Here is an 18,098-nt window from a genome sequence, read left to right as displayed (position 1 = left end):
TGCACAGGACACAGTGTCTCAGGACAGCACTCCAGGGACATCGGCAAGTACATGACACCTGTCCTGCAGCAACAGCTGCAGCAGCAGTAACAGCCACAGCAGCGTCCCTCACAAGGGGAGCACATGTCTCTTGCTTTGCCGTGGCTCTGGGAAGGCCTCTCCTGCCAGACACATGGCAAACATGCAGGCAAGCCAGTTCTGGCGAGGCAGGAGCTGAGGAGATTTGGAAGAGGTCTGGAAACAGGAAGAGGGCTGTGAGGGAGAGTGAGCTGGTCGGGCCTGGATGCATGGCTCAACACATAAGGGCCTCCTCGCACTGGTGTGTGGCTCTAGCAGGCAGAACACTGCTGTCTGCAGGCAAGTCACGAATACCACTGACAGCATCTTGCCCACTGTCTTTGTGGGGAGTTCCTGGATGGCCCCCCTCTAGAAAGGGCTGGGGAAGAAAGGAGGCTCCCCAAAAGTGAAGCAGCTGCCAACCCCCTCACCCTGCCAGGAAGCAGTGGTTGGGATCCTGAGGGAGGAAGGAGGCAGGAAGTGGTCTTGACAGCATCCTAGGGGGACAAGAAGAAGGAAGCAGAGCAAAGCCAAGTGGTAATCTTTACAGGGGAATCCTTCATCAGATGGGCACAGCTGGGCGACACGACCCACTTCAGGGCACACAGATAAATGCTGTGGACTCGGGCCTTCAGCCCAAGGAGGACAGTGAAGGAGGCCTCTTGCTTAAGGGCTTCCTGTGCTCAGGGCCCCATAGTGCCTGCTTCAAGGCTGTTGTCCTCTCTAGTCCTCTACACACACCTTCACCCTACCCCTCTTGAAGCTGACTTGTGCTGAGCACAGCAGTTCCTTTCTGCCCCTGGCTCCTGTGAGCACTGCTCAGTGCATCTGTCAAGGAGCAGGGACCCCAGGCAGCTGGACTGTGTGGTGCATTTCATCTCCTCCCTGTTTGTGCAGACCGCAGGCTCAAAGAGGAGGCCCGAGCCCCCTTTTAATTTAATTTTCTTGCCAATCAAAGCACACACATTTATTGATGATACACACTGGGGGTGGGGGAGGGGACCTGGGAGTAAGAGGGTCAGTCAGTACAATGGGCAGGAGGGAGGCGCATTTCTTCCATTAACATGCTAACCATCCATCAGCTAGTGTAGGAAAGAAGAAAGGAGAAATACTTCAGCTTAAGCAGTGGCAGGTGCGTGTTCGGGACAAACTCCTATATGGGTGTAATTTCTGCTAAGTGGTCCCGCTCAGGCAGGGAGATAACCACAGGCAAGAGCAGCACTCCTGGTGTTGCCATTTGATGTTCCTCATCCGCAGCCAGCAGCCACGGGGATCCCTTTACCCTCTACTGTATGAAGAAGGCTCCAAGGGAGCAATTCACAATGCACTTTACCTGCAGACTACAAAACCCAGAAGTTGCCCACAGCTCTTGGGGAACCCTGCCTGGCCAAGAAGAGTGTGGCCCTCCGCTTGGCAAAGGGAAGGAACTTTCACCCATGGAGGAGCCCACAGGCGAGGCTGCATCCTTGGTAGCACCCACTGCAGTTTCTTTGCCCTCAGTAAACTGCCAGGGCTCTGGGTGGCTTCAGTCTCATTCTGTTCGAGACAGCCACTTAAGGGGAGATGGCTTCCAAAAGCATCTCTCTGCTCCCACTTCTGATAAAGAGGCACATGAATGAGAACAGCATTTGGGCAGCCAGCGCTTCCTCCACCAACACCTGCTTTTCAGACAAACCCATCAGCGTTTCCAAACCCTGAACCTTTGCACAGCCACTTCCCTCGGATATCAAAGGAAACTTCAGGTCTGAAACGGACTTGGCAAGCATGTTATTAATAACTGTCATGCTTATTAGCAGATTTAATCCTGCCTGCTGCAGAAATGACTTGCAGCAAGGTAACACTGTCTCCCGATACACTTCATCGATGTACATCTTAATCTGGCCCTGATTTTCAGTACTGGTGTTTGGGTTTTCCGGGACACAGGGAGCCTTCTCCCTCACAGTGGGCTGGGCGGTGAGGATTCTGCTTCCAAACACTGAGAGGCTAGCCAAATGACTCCTTACGTTGTGGCTAAGGGAAAAGCCAGCATCTTTGGGCTCAGTGAGCATTTTTTTCCCTTGAATGGAAGCATACTTGATCAGGTCAAGAGCACAACTGAAGGACTTAAAGCTTTGTACACCCCATATGTTTTTATGTTCATAAGGGAATGGCCGCTGTTTTATTGGGTGTGCTCTGTTTGCCTTTCCACCACCTGACCGTCTGTCCTCAGTACCACCTGGGGCCCCTGGTTCATCCCAGTCCCTATCCTCACTCCAGGGTCGTGCCATTGCTGTGAAATCAAACCAGATATCTGCTTCCTCTTCGTCCAGATCCTGCTCATCATCCCATTCCTCTTCCTCTTCGTCTTCCAATTCGTTACCCTCATCTCTTCCCATGGTCAGTCTGTACATACAGTAGCAGGCACCAGCCCCAATCATCAGTCCTGCTGCCATCCAACCCATTTCCCGGGCCCTACCCATGCTTATTAGGATGTGAAGCCAGACAGGAGAGAGTCTTTCTTCACCTGACTGAAAAGAACTTTCAGGGGTTGTGTGAATAATGGTTCAGGCTAGTATTCTTCAGCCTCTCTTTTGCTTCTCTGGTTCTTGTGATGAATCTAAGAGTGAGAGAAATAGCATTAGGGCTCTGAGCTGTGACTGGGTTAGTACCTGCCCAGACAGGTAGGAGTTCAAATTCTTGTTGAGAAAGTTGGATTATTAAGAAATGATTTAATTGCTCTTTCCTGTCTTCCCATACCTACCCTCAGGATCTTCTTTTATGCTTCCAGGATTCTTAGAGATAGACAGCAGATGAGACTGATATGCAAAAGGTAGGCAGGTGAAAGGGACGGATAACCCTGGTGCAGACCTCTTTACCAGCCACCTTCTTTCCTTCCTCCTTCTACCCACCCCCAAAACATTGCATGTCTTCTAACCAACCTTCACAAAAATCAAGTGAATTCCTTTTGCTTCTTTTTTCTGCTGTATTCCCTCCACGGTGATAGGTGGACCGAGCCTGACAGAAGGACAATTGAAAAACAATGTAGACAGCAATAGAGAACTGAAAGTGTAGTTGGACAGATCTAACTACACCGGTGGGTGTTTTTCAGAATTCTGGATTTTTGAGTAAAAGATTATTTCTCACACCCTCCAGACTTTGCTAATGAGGCCTCCCCGCCCCCTCCTCGTCCGCCATTTCCCCAGCAAAGGCCGCCACACCCCTTTCCCTGCACCGAAATGGGAGGGGGTGTGGAGAAAGAAGGGGCCATTAGAGGGCGACTTGGACCTGGCCTGTAATGATACTAGCCCCCCTTCTCTCCCACCCCTCTTTAGGTTCGGGATGAATCCCACCTTCAAACCTGCAGTAAGGTTCCAACCAAAGCGGTTTGCTCCTTTTCTAGCCAAGGCTTGAGAGGAGACCTACAGACCTGAAAACAGACAGGGGACAGAGGGGACAGAGTGCTTGATGGACTGACCAGCACCCCAGCACCCGGATTGTGAGTCCTTTCTTTGCTTATATTTTGTGCAACCGCCGTTCACCCCATCACCCCAACCTGAAGCCTGCCACTTCTCCCTACTAAAAGAACCAAGGGTGGGATGCGGGTCCGGGTCCGGGTCCGGGTCCGGGGATAGGTATTTAAAAAGTAGGTGAGAAAGGGACAAAGCTCCTATCTGCTGAACTTAGACGCATAGTGCTCTTGGCCCTATCCCACCCCCATCGCCTTCCAAGGAGCTTCCACCGACCTGTACAGTCCAACGAGTTTCCTTCTCCTTCACGCGCCCGCAGAGTAATAGGGGGTTGGTACCCAGTCTGAGGCGACTAACAGGACTTCAGCTCTAGGAGGCTCTCGGTCACGTGACAGTCACGTCACCAGCAAGCTCTAGCCCCCAATTTCCACTCCCACAAGCAGTGCGGCAGGCGCCAGTAAGCTCCTTACCTCCCCCAATACTTGGGAGCCCTGTTAGTCTTTTTCTCTGTAACAATATCAGAAACCAGAAGTTACCGTTTGTCTGTGTTTGAGCTTGACTTTCTCGAATTACCAAACATTCACATTTTCTTCTTGGGGAAAATGTCTGATCCTTTCGTTGGTTTTCAAACTCCTGCATCCCTTTCTTTAATTTGTATACCTCTCTATTTTCAGGCTCTGCAGCAGAATTGGGGAGGGAAGCAGAAAAGGAAAGCCAGATAGGAGAGAAATTTGTATTAACATTTTTTATCCAGTTATGTTTATTTCACTTCTCCTATTTGATAGACTATTGTTTTGTAATCAGAAGTCAAATAAAGCTATTTCTACTTAAATAGATAAATTCTAATCTTTTAAAAGTATATTTTAATAATGTAATTAAGATTTTCCAGTTAATAGCAAGACCTCATTGATTTGGCAAAGTTAATATGTACAACGTTGAAAATATTTTCTTCTACATAGCAGCTTTAAAAGAACATTACAGTTTTGAAACATAATCTTACAAACTGAATCAGCATGCTTTCAATGTGACCGATGAAACAAAAAGATCTGTAGTGAGGTCAATGTTCAAGTTTTGATCATTTTAAATGAATGAGCCATTTATTTGCCCACTTTTTTATCCTGAGTGAACTCACAGGTGTCAGATGATTGATATCTTGTTTAATATTGAGTTTCAGGCTCACCCAAAAGATAGATTTTTTACAGACAACAACTTAGGTTTTAGACTTTACAAATTAGTAACGTTACAGATTACCTGCTTTTCATTCAAAGGGATTTAAATTCTGTTCTGGAGTTTCATGATGCACCCTATAAATCACCCTGAAATTAGAGAACTCTGTTCTCCCACTCATGAGAGTTATACTTATCACGTGGAAATTTCGTATCACCATAAGATTAGTTAGGTCTCCTCAGTTCTGTCATTCATGTACTATATCACCATACGAATGGTGGGTCCTTAGCATTTTTCAGTGCCAATGGAATGAGAGTATGTGGTTGACTGGAGATTATTAGAACACTGGTGACAACGGTTTCTTTTCCCTCTCATAGGTAGAAGAACAAAGTACAGGATCCCAAGTAGTCAGTGCCCAGGAGAAAAAGATCTTTTCATTCACTGCCTTCCCTAATAACTTCTTTGTACCACCCTCACAAACCCCTCAGAACTCAGGGACAAAATATGCAGAAGTGAGTCCCCAGGCACCACCTGTTCACTGCTGGGAGTAATGCTCTAAATATAGAGCCCCCAGGCTGCCTCTTTCTTAGAATGTTGAAATTTGATCCTCTAGCCAGCCGCCTTCCCTGTGAAGGGCCTCTGGTGTGGAGGAGGCCCTTGCTGGAGGAGAGCCAGGGAGTCCATAATGCCTTTTTGGCAAATATCAGAAATCAGGAACATATCATCATTCCCTGGTCTTCCTAACAACTAGACTCATTTACCAGTATCATATCCCATTTTCTCTGTCATCTCTCCACTTCATTTTTTTTTGCCACCATGCTTCTTTTATGATTATGTAGTGTGCTTAGATAACTGAATTCTGTCTCTGAAATCTTATGAACATAATACTCACATTCAACTGTGCTTTCGGCTTTTGGTTGCTATGGACTTACACAAGACACTCTTGTTATTTTAAATATATATATTAAGAAGAACTAATACATATATTAGTAAGTAATATATATTACTAACTAAGTATGCAGAGCTTAATAAAAGCAGAAGATTGGTTCTGTAATGTGAACTCATTTTTACAACATTTTGCCAGTTTCAAGGACAACAACTTTATGACTACCTCTTCTCCTTGGTACAAAATCTTTCTTCTCCCCTTCTGAGTATCATCGATTTTCTCAGTCTATCAGAACCTTCTAGTTTTAATCCACTCCACATCTAAAATTTCTTAAACCCCAGGAGCATAAACCTTCTCAGTTATTTTATGTCTTTGTCACTTTAATTTACAGTTCTTACCAACAAACACAGGGACTATAATTTAAAAGCCACTTTGTTCTCCATTATGTGCACTCACAAATACTTTTAAAGGATATATTAGACATCTGATACACCATCTTAAAAGTGAAATAGAAAAATGGCTTAAGCAAGTCCCCAGACAAGTCTGTGTAATGTTTTCAGAACCTGTAAAAACAAGCAAACAAGAGCCTGGAAAGTCACTTCCCAAGGAATCCAATGGACCAGTGCTTGGTAACACTATGGATTATGGAGAGAGATAAAAGAGAAGGTTGGCATTTGAAAAGCTATAGCTCTTTTGATGCTGTATTACCTGATGTTATATGGTATCTTAGTTAAGGCAGCTTAGCCAAGTCTGGCTAACACAGAACAAATGCTAAAAAGTAAGGTAAGAGGCTTTCAAAGGTCTAGGTAAGAGAAACAGATAGATGATTGTTTCACATACTGTAAATTCACAGATTTTCAGGTTTGGTCTCTAGATTAAAATTTTAACAAGAGAGTTTCTGTTTGGTGTGTTTTGGGCACAGTGTGCATTGTTTTTGCTAGGGAAACACAGAGTATGTTAAATGTAAAACACACTCCACCCACTTTTTAGCATATAAAGTAAATTGTTTGAAATGGTGAATTATTTAATTTTTTTACTTCATTTTTTAATTTGTATGTATGTGTGGGTCGATGTTTTTTGCATAGCACCACATTCAGTGGAGGTAAGAAGAAGGGGTCATATCATTTGAACTGAAGTTATAGGCAATTGTGAGGCACCCCACGAGGGTGCTAGAAACTGAGCTTTGGTCCTCTGCAAGAGCAACAAGTGTTCTTAAACACTTAGCCAAATCTCCAGTCCTAACGTATAGTGTCCTTTAATACTTTATATAATAAAACTTTGTTTATCTGTCACTGAGATACTGGGAACCTGCCTACCAAAACATGCCTTAGTTGTAATTTCTACCTGATCATTAGAAAGGTACAGTATAAAATGGTGATACATAATGTTGCCTCAACCAAGGCCATCTGGCTTCTCTGACAGGATTCCAAAGGGTTGCATATATAGTTCAAAGCGTTGTCTTGAGTGTCATACCATCTACCCCAGATTTTGTCTGTCAAGAGAGAGCAGACTCTTTTGTCGGTGATAGACTCTCATTCAAAGAGACATATAAATCAAGATATGAATGTTCAAACTCACCAGTCTTTTTATTCTCTCCCTGTTAAGTAAGCTAAAGTGAAAGTTATGTTTCAACAAGAGTAACAACTGAAATTTCCCTTGAGAAATACAAGTGTCAGGGGGTAGAAGGGGTTTCTGCCTGTCTTACCTATCAATTCTCTTTCTGCAGACAAACTACTACTTGAGAAGTCACAACTTCAAAAGATTGCTTGATGAGCCTAGAATCAGAGCAAGGGTATCCATTGATCTTAAGAAATGACTTTTAGCTGAGGAAGTCTGAAGTATTCTTATACTCTGTGAGGATGAATTTGCTAAAGATGAAATGTTCCCTTCACCTTAGCCAGAATTTCCTACAGCCAGTACTTGCAGCTGGAACTATCAGCATTTTCCTCTGAATCCCTTTCTGCATGTGAATAAGTCTTCATTACATATCGTGATCTTTTTATAAATACAGAGCCAGGTAGTTGATTTGGTTCAGTTTACTAAATTCAAAATCATGTCTCAGTTCTGCTTTCTAGAAGCTACACTGATAGATTTCCTGGAGATTAGCTTGTCCCTAAACTCTCTCGACTACTGATTTACTCCTATGATTTCTGTGGCTTTTAAATGTTTTACTTAGATGCCAACCTTGCATCTCAACTACTAGGAAATATCTCACCAAACAGCTCATGTTTTGGAAAGCTGCATTACACTTTCTATTATGTTATTTGTTTTTGTACTATGTATTAAGTTAACCTTGTTTGGCAGCCAGTGTCTGAAACCAAACCTAGTTAACTTAAACAATGAAAGAATGTAGTTACTTTATTCCCTTTTCTATTTTTGAAAGTTAAAATTGCAAGTGAATTATTGTGCTCATCAAGCTAATCAGTGTGATGGTTTCACACTAATTGCTAGCTGTCAAGTTCAGTCAAGTTTGCCTTGGTTTTGTATTCTTGTAATACTATTTAATTTGCAGAGGCTGCTCTCTATTTGTACCCCAGTATATTTCATAATGTTCTTTGTATATCGCTCTCAAATCTGTGTGTGTACCTTTTTATCTTACAGACTTTCTTTTCCCTCAATCTTTTCTATTGCTGGCTTTGGAGAGCCAAAGACTCCTGGTTAACTTGTGCCCTTCAGAGCCTGTTGCTTAGTCAGAAGATTTACATATTCTCAGGCAGGCTGATTAGTTCATTCAAGTTGTGTTATGTTCATTCAGCTGTGTTATGTAATGGGCCCCAGAAGACATTAAAATTCCTTTGAGTAAAGTGGGCAACACTTTCCAACAAGTGAGAAAAGTGGGACGTTTAGAGGCCAACACCCAACACTGATCTCCTACCTCTATTATTTCCCCCTTTATGGAAAATATCTTTTTTTGTATTTTTCCCTCATAAATAGAATGCATGCTGTGAGCAGGGGAAGCCAAGGTGAAAATGACCAAAAAAAGTATTAAGAAAGAAAAAGATACGCTCTCATTCCATGTTTCCTTTTCTGGTGACTTATTCATTTCAGGTCAGGACTATATATTTCAGAGGAAATGGTAGATATTCATAGCCAGGAGGAGGGGAGGTAGAGGGAGAAGCTGCTGTCTCAGGAGTTTAGGGAAGGAAGAGTCAATTTAAAAAAAAAAAAAAAAAGTCCAAGTGGCCAGTAGCCCCAGGGAAGGATGCTGTCCTGTTTTGGTAATTAGAGGAGGAGAAACACAACTAGAGGAAGATGGGATTAGCCGCAAAGAAGAAAGAGTTGCAAGGCCTAGTATGGGTGGGGGGGAAGAAGAGAGGGGGGCGGGTCCTCTTCTGCCGCACTGCCGGTGGGAGGGGAAAGTGGGGGATCCGACTTGGTGGATGACGTCGCTCTCACGTGACCAAGAGCTGACGTGTGCAGAAGTCCTTCTTGTCCTGGTCGTTGTTCCTGTCTGAGTACCAGCTCCCTATTACCCTGAGGGAGGGCGGGCCTGCAGCTGAGGAAAGGAGGCGGAAAAGAAATTGTCCCGGATCCCTGCAGGTTAGTTCCTGGGATATTCCATAAAGTGGGGGTGGTGGAGGGTAGAAGGCGGAGGCCGTCGCAAGTCCGGGGGCTCCGCCGTCGTCTCTCCCACTTGCTGCCCTCTTTCCAAGATATATGTCCATTTCGATACTGCAAAACAGTGAGTAGGGGGTGTTTGGGCAGGCGACCAGAAATCAGGAGATGGGAATCTGCTGAGCGCTGAGGCCCGCAATCCGAAAAAGGAGCTGTGGCCTGGGTGTTGGCCCCTGGTTCACCAGGACTGTGCTGAAGGGGAAAAACTAGACATGGGGTTCGGTGTGGTAGGGTACAATGTGATGTGTCAGCCGAACCCTGAGCCTGGTGTCCGGCGGGAAACCTTTAACAGCCAGGCCTCCGAATTAGGAAAGAGTTTTGTTCTCTGGGGACAGGTCCGTCCACCAAGCACTCAAGTAGCCACTGTTTCCCGTCTTTCTGCCTGAGGCTGTCTTCCTTTACCATGGCTCTGTTTCTGGTGGGTCCAAGCTTCCCCTGAGTGGTCAGTCTTTCCATAGGTTGCAGTACAACGCCAGGCAAGAGAAGAGGAAGGAAATTAACCAGCTCGGTGAAGGTCGAGTTGAAGGTAAGACCATCCGAGGACCCCAGGTGTGGCTGGGGTAGGAAAGGGGAAAAACCAGAAAAGGTAATCTAGGTTTAGATTTGGGTCTAAATGTGTTTCTCACACTCCCTGAACTGTGGAGAAATGGCGTTCTCTCTTTCTCACTCTGCACTCGTGGGAGTGGGGGTAGGGGACAGGATGCAGCAGGGAAACCTATCAGATAGTTTGTTCATAATCCTTCTCTCTCAACAGCACTTAGTGTCCATGTTTTCCATCTGTCATCCTGCAGGTCTGCTGTAGCAGGTGGCACTGCTTGAAACAGGGGAGGAACTTTCCCCCGGATCAGTAGAGGTCGGTGTGGGCGTGGAGGCAGTCTGGAATGGGGGAGGGGTTAAAATCAGCTTGGGTTTGGCCGGGCTAACTCAATCCTACTTTGTTTCCTTATGTCCACCCTTTTCAGACTAGGGAGGGGGCTAAGCGTGTGCATGTTTTCGGTGGTACAATGAGGTTTAACAAAAATCTGGCAACCTGGATGGTAAATTAGGAAAGCATAAACTATACAGTCGATGCATCAAGCCCTCGTTTTTTCACCCTTTCTGGTATCTCTGCGAATCAGAAAGATTGCTGGGCGTGGCATACTTCACAGGAAAGGAAGGAGGGACAAATTGCTTGTTTCAAGGGGTTAATGCAAGGGTGCTTATCCCCTGGGGTACCACAGAGGCTTGTGACTAATGAAAGCCCAGCAAAATTTGTGAATGCCATTGCCTTTATGCTTAGTTAGAGGCAAGAGGGAACTGGGAGTAGGGTCGGGTGGGAGGCAGGCATGTAGGGAGGGAATGAAATGAGGGAGATAGAGGGTTTTTTTTTTAAATCAACAATCTGTATTCCCTATACAGCATTCAATTACTAATTTCTTGCCTCTCTGCTCGTTTGTCTGCATGGAACAGCACAAAGAGAAAAGAAAGCCAACCCCTTTTTTTTCTCTTCCGTTTCTAGGTTAACCTCCAGAACTTAGTTACTGTGGCCTTGAAGCAACTGAAGAAGATCACTCTCCACAGGCCTGCACTCAGGCCCAAAGCCCTTTTTCCCTACCTTGACTGACTATTTCTTGGTCCCTGCTGTTGTCAGGGACGATTGCATGGGCTACGCCAGGAAAGTAGGCTGGGTGACTGCAGGCCTGGTGATTGGGGCTGGAGCCTGCTATTGTATTTACAGACTGACCCGAGGAAGAAAACAGAACAAGGAGAAAATGGCTGAGGGTAGCTCAGCTGATGTGGATGATGCTGGGGACTGTTCTGGGGCCAGGTATAATGACTGGTCTGATGATGACAATGACAGTAATGAGAGCAAGAGTATAGTTTGGTACCCACCTTGGGCCAGGATTGGCACTGAAGCAGGGACCAGAGCTAGAGCCAGGGCAAGAGCCAGGGCTACCAGGGCTAGAAGAGCTGTCCAGAAAAGAGCTTCTCCTAATTCAGATGACACTGTTTTGTCCCCTCAAGAGTTACAAAAAGTACTTTGTTTGGTTGAGATGTCTGAAAAGCCTTATATTCTTGAAGCAGCTTTAATTGCATTGGGTAATAATGCTGCTTATGCGTTTAACAGAGATATTATTCGTGATTTGGGTGGTCTCCCAATTGTTGCAAAAATTCTCAATACTCGGGATCCCATTGTTAAGGAAAAGGCTTTAATTGTCTTAAATAACTTGAGTGTGAATGCTGAAAATCAGCGCAGGCTTAAGATATACATGAATCAAGTGTGTGATGACACAATCACTTCTCGATTGAACTCATCTGTGCAGCTGGCTGGACTCAGATTGCTTACAAATATGACTGTTACTAATGAGTATCAGTATATCCTTGCTAATTCCATTTCAGACTTTTTTCGTTTATTTTCAGCAGGAAATGAAGAAACCAAACTTCAGGTTTTGAAACTTCTTTTGAATCTGGCTGAAAATCCAGCCATGACTAGAGAACTGCTCAGGGCTCAAGTACCATCTTCACTGGGCTCCCTCTTTAATAAGAAGGAGAACAAAGAGGTTATTCTTAAACTTCTGATCGTGTTTGAGAACATCAATGACAATTTCAAATGGGAAGAAAATGAGCCTGCCCAGAATCACTTTAGTGAGGGTTCACTTTTTTTCTTTTTAAAAGAATTTCAAGTGTGTGCTGATAAAGTCCTGGGAATAGAAAGCCACCATGATTTTCTAGTGAAAGTAAAAATTGGAAAGATTGCAGCCAAACTGACTGAGCGTATGTTCCCAAATAGCCAGGAATAACTTGGTGGCTTTGTAGGGTAGCAGCAACACAACTTGCAAACTCTTCTTTTTTCTCCACCTTGTTTATATGGCAAAGAAATCCTTTCAGTTGCCAGTTTTAAATAATGGCTATCATACTGTATCATCGTTGCTGATATTTAACCAAGTTTGTCTTCAGGTTTAAGTTGAATAAATGAACTATCCCTACTTGTCCTGAAAACATGTTTGTTGCTTTTTATCTTGTTGCCTAGATTGAAATATTTTTACCATTTTCTCTGCATAAGTGACAGTGAACCAATTCATCCTAACTAGGTTCTTTTCTGTCATTTGCATTGATTTTATTTGTGCATCATCAATAAAGTTTTATGTTAATGCTGGAAAGAAACAACAGAAGAAGAAACTATTCTGTCCCTTGGTTTATGATCTAGTTGTAGAGATAAGAAACATACAAACAAAACAAAACAAAAACTTTGAAATTATTTGGAGCATACATTCTGTCAGATGTGTGCCTTCAGAACATAAAGGAGGCAAAGGCTTTGGTGGCTGTATGAGTCAGTTAAAGCTTCAGGGAGGACAGAGCCATTTAAAGGGAGTCCTGAATGAGGCAGGGAAGTTAGTTGCATTCCATGAGACCAGAGTCAAGGGGAAATGATGTGAGAAAGGCATTAATTTAGAAAACCTCCTGATAGTCAAAACAGCCTTCTTAGAGTGTGGGGAATAGCATTAAATAAATCTAGAAAACTGTGTGAAGCCCATTACAGAAGGCTTCTTGAATGTATTTTAACTAGGAAAGAATTGGGGTAGATATAAATATTCTCCACACACAACATGTACCATCAATGATGGTGTAGCAAAATGGACCCTTTCTGACCCTGGTGGTGGGCATTTGGCAATACATATCATTAAGCCTTAAAATATGTAAACCTTTTGTCCTAAGGGGACAACTGAATACTTGGCCAAAGAGTGAATGTGCAAGGCCGTTCTTATCAGCACTGTCTTAAGGTAGTAACATTAGGAACAACTTTAGTGTCCCCGACACACTGAATTGGCTAAATAAAGAATGTCCATGCTGTGTGATAAATGTGCTGATGGAATTCAGTATTGCTAGAAAAAGATATTCATCATACATTGTTAAGTGAGCAAGGAAAGTTAGATAGCACTCTTCAGAGTATGATTACATATGGGAGGGTTAAATCATGTTTAAAAAGATGCTAAAATCTATGGAATTATATACACCCAGGAAGTACTAAGAGTTATATTTGGATGAAAGATAATGAGTGATGCTTACTTTTTGTACTTATGATTCATCTATGTTTTCTTATTTATCATAAATTAATATTGATTTTTAAATGAAAGGTTTTGAGAAAGAAAAGTACTGGGAATGCAGCAGGTGATAAATTTGAATGTGTACTGAGTGGAAAATATTTAGGCCCCAAATGTGGCAGTTTGAAGTTTCCTCTTCAGAATGATAGATGATGGTGAGGATAAGGCTGATTGTGAGATTTAAATGAGAGAATTTATCTATAATATTCTGGCATATTGCAGCAGTTAATTAAGAAATGTGAGTACCTTTAAGTACCCAGAATATAGTGTTGATCGGTTTTGGTTGACTTTTGTTTTGCTGGGGCATTCTGCTATGTTTCAGTGTCATTTAATAAATAATAATAATAAAGGTTAACATTTATTAAGTGATTACTGTGTAGAGTTCTGTCATTCTTGAAAGGAAACTGAGGTAATAATTTCTCAAGTGTTCCAGGACTAAACGTGTCACCTCAAGTCATGATCTCTCCAGCCTGCATGTTTTTTTTTTCCTTATTGGTGTGAGGATGCTGATTTATATGAGAAACGAGGATATGGTGCAGTCTTCTGTCTAGTTATGATCTAGATTGGGCTCCAAGTTTTCACATATGTACTATGGTGTCTGGAGTAGGACCAATGACTGGTTGTCTTCAGGTTGTTGGATGTTGTAATCCTACTAAGTCATTCATGCATAGGAACACATTCCATAGCAGTATAAAGGATGAGATGATAAAAAAATGAAGTGAATATTTTTCTTACCCCTACTGAGTATGATAAAATGAATTGATATTATGCTGCCAGTGGCAGATACATTTAAAGTAAATGCAATTTGAGGTATTTGTGTGATATTCACATACCCTATTGTCATTTGAATTAATTAATCCTTTCAGCAAAGATGCCTAGGCTGCAAATCAGAATTTGAGGGAGCTGACAGGGGTTTGATGAAGACTGAGGAGAGGGGCCTGGATGCAGTCTGTGGAAGAGTGCCTAAAAGAACTAGGTAAGCAACTAGCATCTGTGGAGAGAAGAGCACAATTTAATCAGCCTGTTTTAAATGTTCTTATAAAAAACAAAAAAGGTGCTCCTTTGAGATGCTTGCGAAAGTAGAGGCAATGAGCACAAAGTTGCCCTTTAACTCTGTTGTGTAAAATGAACACACACAGGCACCCAGATCAAGCCACGGTTGAGCAGCAAAGGAGATTAAATGGAGTAATGAAGCTCCAGTGTGGCAGACATCATCTGCTCCCTTTCTTCCTGTTACTCCTTATTCCTTTCTCTCCTGTCTTTCCCTCCCTTCCTCTCTCTGTCTCTCCTCCCCTTATACTACTATCTTTATTTTCTCTTGGTAGATAATCAGTGGTAGTCAGTCTGTGTGGCTCAGCCTTTCGGGGTTGGTGCCTTTAATTCTGATGATACAATGTCACTTGTGGAAAGCATTTTATGTAGAATAATAATTGCCATTGCTGTGGCCATAAAGTAACTCTGATTTTTCATTTATTTGTCTTTGGAACCCTTCATGAACAGAACAAACACAGAAAGGAATATTCTTGGCTTGATGTTGCTGTGTGTGCCCTGCATGTGTTTTAATGTTTCCCCTCCCCTGCCCGGTACCATTTAGGTTGAGTAGTAACACACTCTTTGGGCAATTGATGGGTCAGACAGATGGGAGGCAAGTCCAGGCCACTTCCTAATGTCCCAGGATTTCCCTGGAAGATTTCGGCTGTCAGTCATTTTAGGACAAGCAAGATCCTGGCTGTGACTGTAGATCTCATGGGTCAGGTCAGGGAGAAACTAGTTTCTTCTCTTTTAGGGATGATGTTAAGACACCCAGAGAATATTCTGCTATTTGGACTTTCTCATCAAACAGTTTTAGGACCTGTGTCAACCCAAATGTGCTCAAAGACAATTTTCTAATAATGGGGCTCAGTTCCCCACCACCCACAAAACATAACAATTCAAGGCTCAGGAAACAGATTTTCTTTCTGTAATTCACATTTCATCTGCCTTGTTTCAAAAGAAACTGCAGTGTAGGTCAGACAGCTGATGAAGATAACATTTTGCTTTCATGGCTCTCTGGTTTTGCTTGGTTCTCTTGAGAATGTCTTTGAACATAGCAATTACATAAGACTAATTTCCTTTGCTGGCTGTTTGCATTATGTTTACCCCACATCCCAAGCTGAAGTTTTTCCCTGGCTTGTGTGAGTTAAGTTGAGGCTCTTCCATGTCTTTAACTCAGCAGTCTCAGTTCTATTGCTAGTTCCCCTGTGTGCTCACGCTGAGGGAAAGGAGGAGGTAGGAAAGCGGTACTTAGAATTGCTAGTGCTACACATGCTCCACCTACTTTCAATGGAGGCCTTGTCAGGCCTGTGATGAGAGCTTAGGCAACGTGTGTACTTGAAGAGGGAGGGAAGGCAAGGGTGCAAGCTAGTGGAGGGGCAACTTTGTTTGCAAAGGTTCCTGCAAATGTAATTTGACTCCCTACTGAGAGTGGGCTGACCATTAAAACCCTGAAAGGTGAATGGCAGCTTTGTTTGAGCTTTCAGCCTCCTCAGCCTCCTTTGATTACTGAGCTTTGCTGAGCTTGGAGAGAACATAACATGTTACCAAAGAAAATAGGACTTCCTTTTGAAAATAAAATGCAGAATGATAATTTATTACTGTGAGAAATAGAATTCATAAGGACATCAGACTCTTAATCTTTCCTGCTTAGAACATTTTCTTCCTAAGATCAGTGTAGGCTGAGATCAAAGTTATCACAGAAGGTTGTTACTTAATTTGAAATTCAAGTGATTTACAGATATTTGCTCCTATTAAAGTAGGAGGTTTGGAGGAGATCTGCTTCTTTTAACTTTGTTTATGTTTTGTTTTTTTTTTTTTTTCTGAAGAAGTGATGTTTTCTAATTTTTTCTTTATGGCTTCTAGTTTTTGGTCACACTGAAGAATCCTGTAAAAACATATTATTTGTATAAATGCATTTAATATTTTTATCTAAACTATTGGTTATGTGGCTGGAGAGATGGCTCAGCAGTTCAAAACACTGGTTGTTCTTTCAGAGGACACATGTTTGATTCCCAACACCCATATGGTGTCTCACAACCATCTGTAACTCCAGTCCCAGGGGCCCCAAGACCTTCCTTTGACCTCCATGGATACCAGGCATGCATGTGATGTCCAGACATACGTGTAGTTAAAATATTCATACACATAAAACAAAGTAAATAAATCTAAAAAAAAAACCCCAAAATCTTGGTTATATCCAATTATGTATATTACAAAGTAAACATCTATTTTCAATACAATTTTCCAGACAAAGGGCACTTTTTATATTTCATCATGTTTTGGCTATTTATGACATGTTATTCTACTCCATAATAGAAACATTATTTTTATGTTTGCTTTCTTTGAGGCACAGCAAAGTTCTATCTTTTACTACAGAGCTTATATTTTTTAAAATTAATAATCTGATAATTTCTTAGCTCAGGACTAGAAAATAGAAAACAAAACCTTACCTGGTGACACTTTAATGGGATATGCAATATGAGAACTAAGGCAAGGCTAGATGGAAAGCAAACATAACAGTTAGTTATTATTTATCTGTTCACATGCTGGTATGCATGTGAATGTGTATATGTGAGTGTGTGTGTGTTAGTGTGTGTGGAATATGTGGTGCTAGAGATCAAAACTAGGGCATGCAAGCACTCTGTCATTCAGCCACTTTCCTAACTCTCTGTCAGTCAGTTTTCATGAGCAGCTGGTCTCTTGGTCAAAGTCAGCCTTAGAGGACATTAACTCTTTTGCATGTGTTTGGGTGAGATCATGCTAGTTTGTGCCTCCATTGCTTATTCCTTATGTTATGTGACTCCTATAGCTTGACAATGGATGGCAATGACTTTGACTCTCAGAATGTACAAGCAGGATGAATCTTTTTTTTTCTCTCTTCTGGTCAGAAAATAAAGCAATTAACTAGGCTCTAGTATAGGAGGTATAGTCAAATGGGTCTGGGATGGCACATAAATTGAACTAGGTAAGAGATATATTCACAATTATACTATTACTGTAGAATGCAAAGGGAAGAGGTATTCAAGCTGTGTTCTGGGAAACAGTTTTATTTTATGCATAAAGCAAGGCCCAGGGGATATTAGTCCCCAAAAAACAAATGCCTCAGTATCCAAAGATGGGGGCTTTTGTGTATTTTTTGATTCTTTGTCCTCTAGTTAAACACATTGTGATTGGTTAGTTTAGCCTAGTAGACAGTGATTGCTAAATGAAAAGGGAGGGCAAAGGCAAGGGGCCACAGGGGTGATACATGGTTAATTGAGTACGTGACAGCTTGCATGTATGCCTGTGCTGGACATTGTTCAGACCCCATGGCTGTTTCTTGTTTTTCTTTCTCTCAGCCCTCTAGGGGCCTCTTCCTCTAACACATTACAAGTTCATTATTCAGGCTTCTATAAGGATCATAAGATAGATACATTATGCTTTGGGCTTTGAAAGTTATTTAGTTTGTAAAAGTTGTCTGGACTAAAATTTTGAAGTCAACAATTGAAGTACTCATATATACCATTTTACCCTTAGAAAGCATTACTATAAATGTGCTAATCACCACATTTAAGTATTATAAAATTTTCTGTCCAGTCCTCTTATCTGAAATATAATACATATATGGTTAATCTGTGGATTATAAACAAAAAATACACATTATAATATAACTATAAAGCATAGTTAAATCTTGAAGATATGAGTAGTTTAATATTATTTTTATCAAGTGTTTATATTAGGTTGTGTAGTTCCATTTTCATGTACATAATGATGTCTATATCTTGATACAGAAAGCTTTATCATTAAAAATATTTTATTTTATGTGCATGG

The 18,098-nt window shown here is 42.2% G+C and overlaps 2 protein-coding genes across 3 annotated transcripts; one reads left to right on the top strand and one right to left on the bottom strand.

The window, feature by feature from the left end:
- Positions 1-1,007: 1,007 nt before the first annotated feature.
- On the bottom strand, positions 1,008-3,851 carry Armcx6 (armadillo repeat containing X-linked 6). The gene is made up of 4 exons (XM_055605006.1): positions 3,780-3,851; positions 3,387-3,463; positions 2,976-3,051; positions 1,008-2,653 (listed from the first exon to the last, which is right to left on the bottom strand). Exon 4 carries the CDS (start codon positions 2,514-2,516, stop codon positions 1,611-1,613), a length of 906 nt encoding a protein of 301 aa, XP_055460981.1. The 5' UTR covers positions 2,517-2,653; positions 2,976-3,051; positions 3,387-3,463; positions 3,780-3,851; the 3' UTR covers positions 1,008-1,610.
- Positions 3,852-8,969: 5,118 nt separating this feature from the next.
- On the top strand, positions 8,970-13,610 carry Armcx3 (armadillo repeat containing X-linked 3). 2 transcript variants are annotated; one of them, XM_055605007.1, is made up of 4 exons: positions 8,970-9,096; positions 9,630-9,697; positions 9,963-10,024; positions 10,670-13,610. In XM_055605007.1, exon 4 carries the CDS (start codon positions 10,812-10,814, stop codon positions 11,949-11,951), a length of 1,140 nt encoding a protein of 379 aa, XP_055460982.1. In that variant the 5' UTR covers positions 8,970-9,096; positions 9,630-9,697; positions 9,963-10,024; positions 10,670-10,811; the 3' UTR covers positions 11,952-13,610. The 2 variants fall into 2 exon arrangements, with proteins under 2 accessions (XP_055460982.1, XP_055460983.1); XM_055605008.1 differs by lacking the exon at positions 8,970-9,096 and adding an exon at positions 9,118-9,238.
- Positions 13,611-18,098: the final 4,488 nt, after the last annotated feature.

This window comes from Psammomys obesus, unplaced genomic scaffold, assembly GCF_907164565.1.
Source record: "Psammomys obesus unplaced genomic scaffold, mPsaObe1.curated_primary_1811, whole genome shotgun sequence".
In the NCBI taxonomy this organism is placed as follows: Eukaryota; Metazoa; Chordata; class Mammalia; order Rodentia; family Muridae; genus Psammomys; species Psammomys obesus.
Note: the sequence above shows the minus strand (reverse complement) of the source record. Positions and strands in the feature narration are given on the sequence as shown.